The 12,397-nt window shown below is 43.6% G+C and overlaps 1 protein-coding gene across 1 annotated transcript in view; it reads left to right on the top strand.

Moving 5' to 3' along the window:
- The window catches only part of LOC310785046 (protein NLRC3-like), a gene marked incomplete at both ends in the record, with an annotated part of 32,762 nt that overhangs the window by 16,325 nt on the left and 4,040 nt on the right, over positions 1-12,397 (top strand). The window contains 4 exons of the mRNA XM_083646042.1: positions 9,946-10,063; positions 11,270-11,348; positions 11,541-11,769; positions 12,079-12,397. The exon at positions 12,079-12,397 is cut by the window's right edge and continues 1,464 nt beyond it. Coding sequence (XP_083502168.1) covers positions 9,946-10,063; positions 11,270-11,348; positions 11,541-11,769; positions 12,079-12,397 — 745 coding nt within the window. The remainder of the gene's footprint in view (positions 1-9,945; positions 10,064-11,269; positions 11,349-11,540; positions 11,770-12,078) is intronic.

Here is a 12,397-nt window from a genome sequence, read left to right as displayed (position 1 = left end):
AACCTGATGGCAGTGGGGAAAAAACTGTTTTTGAATCGGGTTGTTTTGATGGAAATAGATCTGTTGCGCCGTCCAGAGGGCAACAGTTGGAACAGGTGATTGGCTGGGTGAGATGGGTCAGAAACTATTTTTTGTGCTCTTGTGATTGTTTATGGTAGAGAGTGTCTAGTGATGGGAGTGGGGTACCTATGATTTTTGAAACTTTTTTATTATTCGTTGGAGTTTGTTGCGTGAGTGACTGTCCAGATTGCCGTACCAGATGGTTATGGATGAGGTGAGGATGCTTTCAAGGATGGCTGTATAGAACTGGAGGAGTAGATTGCATTTGACTTTGAATTTTTTGAGCTGCCGGAGGTGAAATAGTCTTTGATTGGCCTTTTTGATTATGTGACCGGTGTTATTGTCCCATTTGAGTGTGTTGCTGATGTGGGTGCCCAGGAATTTGTAAGTGACTGTGGTGGTTATGAGTTGTCCAGAGATGTGGAGGGGTGTCTTGGGGGGTGGATTCTGTCGGAAGTCTGTGATGAGTTATTTGGTTTTGGAAGTGTTGAGTTGTAGGTTGTTGTCCTGGCACCAAGTGACCGCTTGGGCCACTTGATTATGGCAGAGCAGCGAGGTTGGAGGGCTCGAGTGCGGCCTGTAGAGGTGGGCTGCCGTGGTTTTGTGGCAAAGTCCGTTATTGCCTTACTAACTGAGTTGGGCATTCGGGGACGGAGCCTGAAACTTGCGGTTAGCAACATGTCTCAGGCAGCAGAACGAGCAAGTGAATGGCTGTGGATAAGGAGGAAACATGCTAGTTGGGGAGCTCGCTAAGGTCAGATTGATTGTTTGTTGTTGGTCATGATTAACGGTCCGCATCAACAGGGCTGAATCATTGACGGTGGTGGTGTAGTTAGGGATTGTTTGTTGTTGGTCATGATTAACGGTCCGCATCAACAGGGCTGAATCATTGACAGTGGTGGTGTAGTTAGGGATTGTTTGTTGTTGGTCATGATTAACGGTCCGCATCAACAGGGCTGAATCATTGATAGTGGTGGTGTAGTCAGGAATGTCATACCGAACCGACCTGGATAGCTAGGCTTAGATAGTGAGGTAATATGCAGTTGTGCGGTGGTAGCATGGAGGGGGGTGTTTCCAGGACGCTGGATTACACCGTTAAGCCTTCTTGAGGTGTCGTGGGCCTAACTTAACGAAACGTCGGTGAAGGAAGGTGCCCACTTGAAAACCCCAATGACATGCTTCATACTGCTGTTGGCTAGGGTAGGTAACTGGTGATTTGTGTCTTGTTTATTAGTTTGTTAGCCTGTTAGCTTGTTTTATTCTGGATTGGGCTTCTAAATGTGTTTTTCCTCGGATTTTGGCACAAGGGATAGTAACATCTTGTCCTGTGTATTAATTAATACTAAAGCTAGCTTAGGCTAGTGACTGTTGTGAATAGTGCAGCTGACAACTAGGGAAAGACCTAGTGACAGCATGGAAAGACAGCTGACAGGAGGGATTAGACCCCATCGGGGCTGCAATGGGTTAGCTGCTCATTGTGGCAGTAGCCAAGGCCAATAGGCCATTGGTTACACCCAAACTTGCTACGAAACAGAATTATGAAAAAACACCCCTAGAGTCTGCGAGAGCGGGGGCGGAAGATGACTCACCTATGGTTGACACGGTTATTGACTCTGGAACGGACTTGACTATGAGTAGGGAAAACATGTCAGTGGAAGCCACTAGTTCAGATGTAGATGGAAAGAAGCGTCAGGTTTGCTTGTGTGGCTGGCAGAAGGTAACAACTTTGAGGGGCCTTAGAATCCATCAAGGCAGGAAGAGGTGCTTGGTAGAGGGAACACAGGGACCCCGCATTGATAATTATTTCTTAAGAAGTTTATCAAGTCAGTCGGGTGAAGTCCAGCGACAGGAAGTACCCCACAGCTCGCAGGACATCAGCACCCCTGATGTTGAGGCAGGTCCTAGCACCGAGGAAAGCAGAGAGGCCAGCCAGCCAAAAAGGGAGAAGATTAGCGGTCAGAAGCCTAGAGTTAAGTGGCCAGGTGCAGCGGAAAGTAGGAAGTGGGAAGATATCAATAGTGATTTGGTTAGGATGTTAGAGAAGCTTAAAGGAACTGCTGAGAGTAAGTTGGAGAAAATGGGAGATTGTATTTATGATTATGGTAAGGAAAGGTTTGGCGTCTTTGAGAAAAGGAAGAAACTAGAGGGTGAGGTAGTTAAATCTAGGCGCCAACAAGAGATAGATAGACTTATCCAGGAGAGAAGACAGCTTAAGAGGCAGTGGAGAAAAGCTACAGAGGTTGAGAAGGAAGGCATTGATTGCTTGCAGTCAGATGTGAGGGATCGGTTGGCAGTTTTAAGAAGAGCAGAGAGCATTAGGAAAAATAGGAAAAAGAAAGAGAGAGCTAGAATAGCATTCTATAAGGATCCATTTAGATTTGTGAAGTCATTGTTTAGTAAGGAAAAGAATGGTAGCCTTATGGTACCTAAGCAGAAGCTTGAGGAATATTTGGAGGAGGTTCACAAAGATAGGGAAAGGTTTAGAGAGATGACAGTCCCAGCTGATATTCCACCTATTGGTGAAATAGAGAGCCAGTGTGATGATAGCCCACCAAGGTGGAAAGAAGTTCAAGAAGTAGTGAGACGTGCAAGGGCCTCTTCAGCCCCGGGTCCTAATGGAGTCCCCTACCGGCTGTATAAGAGTGCTCCAGATGTGTTGCAGTTTCTATGGAAGCTGATGAAGGTAGTCTGGAAGAAGCAGGTTATTCCTAAGGCGTGGCGTAGAGCAGGGGGAATCTTCATTCCTAAAGAAAGGGACTCGTTAGAGATAAGTCAGTTTAGACCTATCAGTCTACTTAATGTTGAAGGGAAGGTTTTCTTTAGTGTTGTGGCACAGAGGCTGTCTAGTTATCTAGAAAAGAATAGGCTAATAGATACTTCGGTGCAAAAGGCTGGAATTCCCGGCTTCTCCGGGTGCTTAGAGCACACCAGCATGATCTGGCACCAAATCCAGTCAGCTAGGCGTGAGAAGAGAGACCTGCATGTAGTATTCTTGGACCTGGCTAATGCTTTCGGGTCAGTGCCGCATAGTCTGTTATGGGAGGCCTTTGATTTCTTTAGAGTGCCAGGTAGTATAAAGAGCTTAGTTAAAGCCTACTTCTTAGATATTCAACTCTGCTTTACCACAGCAGAGTACACTACAGCTTGGCAGCAGCTGGAGATAGGCATTATGGCAGGGTGTACAATTTCCCCATTAGCTTTTACCATGGCAATGGAGATCATTATTAGGGCTTCAAAATGGGTAGTGGGTGGAGAAAGGCTGCAGGGAGGGCTGCGGCTCCCTCCAATTAGGGCATACATGGATGACATGACGACTATGACGTCAACCGCTCCATGTACTAGCAGATTGTTGGATAAGTTAAATAGTAATCTGCAGTGGGCTAGAATGAAAGTGAAGCCAAGTAAGTCCAGGAGTATTTCAATCATTAAAGGGAGGGTAGTAGGTAAGAAGTTTGTTATAAATGATGAGGTGGTGCCTACAGTGTTAGAGAAACCAGTCAAGAGTTTGGGAAGATGGTATGATGCAAGTCTCAGTGATAAGGGACAGTTTGAGGAGGTGAGGCAGGAAATGATTCAAGGTATTTCAAGTATAGACAAGTCAGGGCTCCCAGGAAAGTTAAAGTTGTGGTGTTTGCAGTTTGGATTGTTGCCTCGGTTGATGTGGCCACTGACAGTGTATGAGGTTCCCCTTTCAAAGGTAGAAAAGCTAGAAAGGATGATTAACTCATTCATTAGAAAATGGCTCGGAGTCCCACGCTGCCTAAGCAGTGTAGCCTTATATGGGAAAGGCATATTGGAATTGCCATTATCTAGCCTGACAGAGGAGTTCAAGTGTGCTAAGGTTAGACTGGAAATGACTCTGACTCAGTCAAAGGATCCAGTGGTTAGGAGTGTAGCGCCCACAGTTAAAACAGGGAGGAAGTGGAACCCAAAGGAGGCAGTACAGCAAGCACAGTCAGCTCTTAGACACAGGGATATCATAGGTCAGGTGCAGCATGGGCGTGGAGGCTTAGGGTTGTGCATAGGGAAACCTGTGTGGAACAAGGCATCAGTAATAGAAAAGAGGAAGATGGTAGTTGAAGAAGTACATAGGCAAGAGGAGGCAGTAAGATGTACTAAGGCAGTGTCGCAGGCAAAGCAAGGACAGTGGGTGAACTGGGAGAGTGTAGAGAAGAGAAAGTTGAAGTGGAGAGAGTTGTGGAGCATGGAGGCCAGCAGAATTAGATTTATTCTAGGGGCTACTTATGATGTGCTGCCATCTCCCCAGAACTTAAATCAGTGGTTGGGCGAGGATGGTGCCTGCCCGTTGTGTTCTAGTGTATGTACATTGAGGCATATACTGTCAGGGTGTAAGGTCAGTCTCTCCCAGGGGCGATACACCTGGCGTCACAACCAGGTGTTGAAATGTTTGGCAGCTGCAGTTGAGGAAAAGCGGCTAGAAGTAAATTCTCTAGTTGCTAGCAAAGAGACTAGACAGATCAAATTTGTACGTGAGGGAGAAAAGATTAGACCAATTAAGGTCAGGCACAAGTTAGGGCAGCTAAGTGTAGGTGGAGCCTGGGAAATGAGGGTTGACTTGAATGAACAGCTAGTCATCCCAGCATATATAGTTAGCACCCGGCTACGTCCGGACTTGTTACTGTGGTCTGAGGTAGAGAAGAGAGTTTATTTTATCGAACTCACAGTCCCGTGGGAAGATCGAGTTGAGGAGGCTTATGAGCGCAAGAAAGCTAGGTATGCTGAAATGGCAGCAGAGGCAGAGCAGCGAGGTTGGAGGGCTCGAGTGCGGCCTGTAGAGGTGGGCTGCCGTGGTTTTGTGGCAAAGTCCGTTATTGCCTTACTAACTGAGTTGGGCATTCGGGGACGGAGCCTGAAACTTGCGGTTAGCAACATGTCTCAGGCAGCAGAACGAGCAAGTGAATGGCTGTGGATAAGGAGGAAACATGCTAGTTGGGGAGCTCGCTAAGGTCAGATTGATTGTTTGTTGTTGGTCATGATTAACGGTCCGCATCAACAGGGCTGAATCATTGACGGTGGTGGTGTAGTTAGGGATTGTTTGTTGTTGGTCATGATTAACGGTCCGCATCAACAGGGCTGAATCATTGACAGTGGTGGTGTAGTTAGGGATTGTTTGTTGTTGGTCATGATTAACGGTCCGCATCAACAGGGCTGAATCATTGATAGTGGTGGTGTAGTCAGGAATGTCATACCGAACCGACCTGGATAGCTAGGCTTAGATAGTGAGGTAATATGCAGTTGTGCGGTGGTAGCATGGAGGGGGGTGTTTCCAGGACGCTGGATTACACCGTTAAGCCTTCTTGAGGTGTCGTGGGCCTAACTTAACGAAACGTCGGTGAAGGAAGGTGCCCACTTGAAAACCCCAATGACATGCTTCATACTGCTGTTGGCTAGGGTAGGTAACTGGTGATTTGTGTCTTGTTTATTAGTTTGTTAGCCTGTTAGCTTGTTTTATTCTGGATTGGGCTTCTAAATGTGTTTTTCCTCGGATTTTGGCACAAGGGATAGTAACATCTTGTCCTGTGTATTAATTAATTGATCTTCGTTATTGTTGGTGATGAGTCCAGTTATGGTGGTGTCGTCTGCCTATTTGAAAAATGGAACTGAGCTGTTACATTGTAAAGCGCTTTGGATAAAAGCACTATAAATGCATTTACCATATATCTTACCTTATATATATATCCTACCTTTACTAACACAGATTATACGATGGCAAACTATGTCATTGCACTGCTATAACCTATATTTGGGGGGTGGAGTGGGGGGGGGAGTCATTGACGGTTACCTATACTTGTCAATGAATGGTTGCTTCATCTTAATGATTAACTTTCTATCAACAGGACATCTTGTCCTCTGGCATCGAGTCATACTAACTGATATCAAAGGTTGTCTTTATAGTTGTTGACACCGGTTCTTTTCAGACAGTTGCCATCATAAAACGGGCAATGAGCTGTATCTCATGGACAATTGCCATTTTCATAGTGTACCTATAATACCCTGTGTGTGTGTGTGTGTGTGTGTGTGTGTGTGTGTGTGTGTGTGTGTGTGTGTGTGTGTGTGTGTGTGTGTGTGTGTGTGTGTGTGTGTGTGTGTGTGTGTGTGTGTGTGTGTGTGTGTGTGTGTGTGTGGGGAGGGGGGGGGGGGGGCATGTAGTTTACTAAACTACATTCATTTCTGGTGCCTGAGGTCAGGGTGCTGTCCAGATCTCGTAACATCAATCTGCTGAACATGAAATTCTTGTGTACAGGTAGACTGTAAACAAAATCAAGTTGGCACAGTAAGGAGTAGAGGAAGAAACGCAACGGAGATCATAATAGTAAGATTAGGACTTTGCAGGTTAATAAAATGTTCCATATAGCGAGAAAACATCCAACATGGTTTAGGTTTAATTGTCCAGAGGAGGAGTCAGTGGTGGAGCCAAATGTTTTATGGATATAAAATGGACTATAGAGGAAGAAATATTAACAGAGTTGAGACAAGCTGGAAGGCAGAAATAATATATTTTCCTCATTTTCATTAACCTTTATTTAACCAGGAATATTCCCATTGAGATTCAGAATCTGTTTTACTGGGGAGGCCTGGCCAAGTCAGCAGCATTTTAACAAGTTTCATAAAAGCATAAAAAAGTTTCACATAAAAGAACAGACACAAGACAGAAAATTACATCAGACAATTAGTAGTGTTCAGTAAAAGCATTATGCATTCAGTGGTCAAACTGTCCTATAAGTATCTCGGTGTCCACCTGGACAGTAAGCTGGACTGGAAGAAGAACACAGATTCTGTGTTCAAGAAGGCCCAGTCTCGACTTTTCCATTTGAGGAAGCTTAGATCATTTGACATCAGCAGGTCACTTCTTCATGTGTTCTACCAAGGTATCCTAGCTAGTGTCCTCTTTTATGCTGTGCTCTGCTGGGGGGGCAGCATCACTGTCATTGACAAAAATAGGATCAACAAAATGATTAAAAAGGCTGGCTCAGTGATTGGCCTTCCCCCTGAATCCTTGGAGATCACTATAGCCAAGAGAACAAGGAGAAAACTGAACTCTATTCTTTCTTTTAAAGGCCATCCTTTGTATAATGTATTTGATGCTCTGCGTAGCTCGTTTAGTGATAGGCTTTTGATGCCTCGGTGCTCTACTGAGCGACTTAGAAGATTGTTCCTGCTGCTGTAGAATTCTTTAATGAACACTGCTAGCTCTGCATTGTGAGGCTCTCTTTTTGCTTTATTATGTAACTCGTATTGTGCTGTATGTTACTGTTTCCTGTTTGTGTATCTGTACTCGCTCTGGTGGCAAACCATGTTTCCCCTCGGGGATTAAGATTCTTGTTGGTTTTGTGCGGGCAATAACTCTGGCTTGTGGAGGAATATACGAGTACGGTAGCACTTCATAAGGTGCCATAAAATGGCCCCCGTGAAAAGGGTCTATACAGGCTAGCCTATTGGATGCAGAAGTTTGTTTAACTTCTTAAGATGATGGCTGTGCAGGCAGGAAAGGTATTCATTTACAGAGCTGTATGTCTGTTATTCACTTACAGTGTCTGTTGTTCATTCACAGGTTTGATATCAAATTATCAATTTCTGAACTTTGATACTGAAGTGATGATGTGACCGCAGCCTCAGGTCAAAGGTTCTCAGACATGCAGGACTGAGGAAGGAGAAACGGCAGCGTCTTCTCTCCCTCCCAGTGTTCCTCTACAGGACGTTGCTTTAATTTGATCTGGATCTGAGTTCACTGTAAGTACCCTACAGGCAGTGTTGTAGTCAAGTCACTATATGTCGAGTCCTCAGTGTTTCAGGTCCGAGTCCAAGTCTGAGTCACCAAAGAACTAGTCTTGCCAGACTCTCTCCTGTCATGTACCATGTGCAGGAGAGTCTGGCTCCTCTTACTCTCACTCTGATCTAGTGGGAAAAAGGCTCTGTTATCTTTACAACCATCCACCAAAAGTACCAAGCAGGCCTGCTTTATTGCACAATCCAAATATTCGCCCAAACTTGCCATTTTCAGCGTGTAGGTTGCTAGCTTGCTAGCTCGTTCTTGTTTTCACAGATGCCGAGGTATTTGAGAGCAACACGCAGGGAGCGGAAAGGGATTTCCCTTCGCTCCAACTGAAATGTTCGCAGCCAATGGCAGAGCTTATCCCTGCAGCCTGCTTCCTGTGAGTCAGACTAGGCAGAGCTTATCCCTGCAGCCTGCTTCCTGTGAGTCAGACTAGGCAGAGCTTATCCCTGCAGCCTGCTTCCAGTGAGTCAGACTACCAAAGAAGAGTCTGAGTTGAGTCCCCATTACCTGAGTCCAAGTCCAGAGTTGAACATGAGCGTAAATCCACATGTAGAACACGCATGCCTGCCTTTGCACCAGTTGAATAATTGAATTGAATAATATGATTTTTTGCTGAAAGAAACTGAGGTCATGAAACATTTGATCATGTGACTAGTTATTTAATATTTCACCTCAGACAAGACAGGACACTGCTTTTAGTATGAAATTTACCTAGATTTGCTAGAAAGATTAACAACATGTAATCTTTTTGCCAACTAGTGCGCTGCTTGATGACATCACTCGGGTGGCTGTACAGTACAGTAGAAAGGATTTTGAATGGTTTGATGAATCAAAACAACCACAATCCAAGTCAAAAACACAACAATGCTGTGAGCCTGTTAGAATTCAAAATACTTAATACCAAGTAACACTTAACTAGCCTGTACTGTACTGTACTGTACTGTACTGTACTGTACTGTACTGTACTGTACAGTGACCCTAGTGATGTTGCAGTAATCTGATTACTTTTTCAGTAACTAAGTAATGATGTAAGGCGTTAGATTTTCCAAAACAGTAATCAGGTTACAGTTACTAATCCAAGTAACGCTGAGCTACTACTCTTCTTTTTTGTTTTATTTATGCAGAAAAACAAAATAAAATCTCAGGCGAGACCATTGATTTGGTTGTATGTACATTTTTCGGGGGTCAAAAAGAAAAAGAAAAACTAACTAGTAATGTAACTAATTAAAAAAAAAAAATCAGTAAAGTAACTTTGATTGCTTTTTAAGGAGTAATCAGTAATCAGTAACTAATTACATTTCCCACGTAACTTGCCCAGCACTAGTCATTAAGCAGTGCCCCAGTTGGAGAAAAGGTTAAGTGTTGTTTATCTTATCTAGGTAAATGTCCGACTTGAAAGCAGTGTTTAGGTGAAGTGAACTTGAGTCATATGATTAAATGTTTCATGTCGTCTTTAAAAATCATTTCTAGATTAACCTGGTCAGTGTATTTGATGTCAAGGATGTATTTATCAATGGAATACACTCTGTATGTGACATAATATATCCTGTGATGAAAGCTTGTTGTGATGAATCAGACCAGTGTGTTTGTGTGAAGGACCGGTGTTGGCTCCACTATGAGTCAGAGAGAGGAGAGAGAGAGAGAGGAGAGAGAGGAGAGGCTCTCTCTGTCTGAGGAACATGACAGCCGGACCAAAGCTAAGAGGTAAGATGATGATCTCTAACTGTCCATGACTGTTCTCTATCTCACAGCTCAGCAGTGACATCATTACAGCTCAGCTGCAGTGACATCATTAAAACTCAGCACAGTGACATCATTACACATCATTACAGCAGTGACATCGTTACATCTCAGCACTGACATCATTACAGATCAGCAGTGACATCATTACATCTCAGCAGTGACTTAATCACAGCTCAGCAGTGACACCATTACAGCTCAGCAGTGACATCATTACATCTCAGCAGTGACATAATCACAGCTCAGCAGTGGCATCTTCACAGCTCAGCAGTGGCAGCACAGCAGTGACATCATTAACCCTTCATTATCCAAAGTTAAAGCTCTGTCTTTGTTGTGTTGAAGCCCAGTCCAGCAGGAGAAAGCAGAGTCCCCTGTATCCAGCTGTGGGTCCATGATGAGTGGCCGGTCTAAAGATTTCCCTATGCATTTCAAAGATGGACAGCAGTCTACTGAGTTAAGGAGAAGGTAAGAACTGAAAACAGATGAGTTTGTTGTTATTTGATTCTACTGAACAGAGGAAAGAAGTCATGATACTCTGTTAGTTTCTTCTCTCAAAACATCACATCCAATAATCAGAGCAGCATTTACAGTGAATGATTGTATTTTAATTTAAATATTTGCTTTGATTAAAAACAAATATTGGCATTAGTAGTTTTAATTATGTATTACAACAAGCTGTTAGGAAGTTAAACAGGTCAAAATTCCCTCTCTAATATCAATTTGATATTGCTGTGAAAACACACACATTTATCATGCATTGCAAAGTGTATTTCAATAAAGAGAGACTAGTAAAAAGGTTCAAATGAGCTTTAATACACAATAAAAAATTTGATTTGGCGTATGACTCCATATGATGTCCATCAGTGACATCATTACATCTCAGCACTGACATCATTACAGATCAGCAGTGACATCATTACATCTCATCACTGACATCATTGCAGCTCAGCAGTGACATCATTACATCTCAGCACTGACATCATTACAGCTCAGCAGTGACATCATTACATCTCAGCACTGACATCATTACAGATCAGCAGTGACATCATTACATCTCAGCACTGACATCATTACAGCTCAGCAGTGACATCATTACATCTCATCACTGACATAATTGCAGCTCAGCAGTGACATCATTACATCTCAGCACTGACATCATTACAGATCAGCAGTGACATCATTACATCTCAGCACTGACATCATTACAGATCAGCAGTGACATCATTACATCTCAGCACTGACATCATTACAGCTCAGCAGTGACATCATTACATCTCAGCACTGACATCATTAGAGCTCAGCAGTGACATCATTACATCTCAGCAGTGACATAATCACAGCTCAGCAGTGGCATCATCACAGCTCAGCAGTGGCAGCACAGCAGTGACATCATTAACCCTTCATTTTCCAAAGTTAAAGCTCTGTCTTTGTTGTGTTGAAGCCCAGTCCAGCAGGAGAGAGCAGAGTCCCTTGTATCCAAATGTGTCTCCATAATGAGTGACCTGTCTATCGATTTTCCTATACATTTCAAAGATGGACCGCAGACAAGACGGTAAGAACTGAAAACAGATGAGTTTGTTGTTATTTGATTCTACTGAACAGAGGAAAGAAGTCATGATACTCTGTTGATTTAGTTTATTCTCTCAAAACATCACATCATGTTTTCTCCAGAGTTTACGAGGAGAGGTCAGAGGTTCCCAGTGGTCAGTCTGTCCAGGAGCTTCAAACAGACCTGGACTCCATATTTATGGTGTGTAAATGCACAACACATTTTACTTTACATTTTACTGCAGCTACAAATGAAATACAAAACAACCAGTCTGGTCTTAACAGTCTTCAAGCTCCACTCTTTAGACGAGAGGGCTTTCAGTCTATGCCAGATGGATCTGATGTTGTTATTATTTTTGTCAGGAAGTTTAATTCACATATTATTCTGTTGCAGCTGCTTGAGGAGAACATCAACACTTTTGTGAAGAAGGAGCTGAAGAGATTACAGAGGCTTCTGAGTCTAAATTACCCAGAATGCTTAGAGAGTCAAAGGGAGGATGAGGAGGAGCTGGATGGTGAGGAGGAAGAGCAGAGGAGGAGCAGCACAGAGGCTTTTCTAAACATCACACTGCTCTTCCTGAGGAGAATGAAGCAGGAGGAGCTGGCTGACTCTCTGTACAGCAGTAAGAGGCTTTAACAGCTTTAACATGATGGAGAGGGGACGTGGTGGAAAAAGGGGAGAGATATAGTATAGCTAGACATTTATCCAGAAAGATGGATACCAGATTGGAAAGTAATATGCACAATCATCATGAATCATCAGCTAAAATCATTGATTTACTCATGCTGGTGTATGATGCTGAATACAGTATTGTTTATTTAAAAACAAATGCCACCACCACAGGTGCCTTTCACATGGGGCTGCACACAGTCAGGTTTACACTTCTCATATTTACAGCACATCCACTGATTGATGCAATTTGTTCTTTCAGAAACTGTTGCTGCAGTCTGCCAACGTAATCACAAATCCACTCTGAAGAAGAAGTTTCAGTGTCTTTTTGAGGGGATTGCTAAAGCAGGAAACCCAACACTTCTGAATGAGACCTTCACAGAGCATTACCTCACAGAGGGAGGGAGTGGAGAGGTCAACGATGAACATGAGGTCAGACAGATTGAAGCAGCATCCAGGAAACCAGTGAGACCAGAAACAACAATCAAACGTGAAGACATCTTTAAACCCTTACCTGGAAGACCAACCAGAACATTTATGACAATGGGAGTGGCTGGCATTGGGAAAACAGTCTTAACGCA

The sequence above is a fragment of the Poromitra crassiceps genome (genome assembly GCF_964638095.1).
Source record: "Poromitra crassiceps genome assembly, chromosome: 11".
NCBI classification, from domain to species: domain Eukaryota; kingdom Metazoa; phylum Chordata; class Actinopteri; order Beryciformes; family Melamphaidae; genus Poromitra; species Poromitra crassiceps.
The sequence above is the reverse complement of the archived record's forward strand: the minus strand, read 5'-3'. Positions and strand labels throughout refer to the sequence as shown.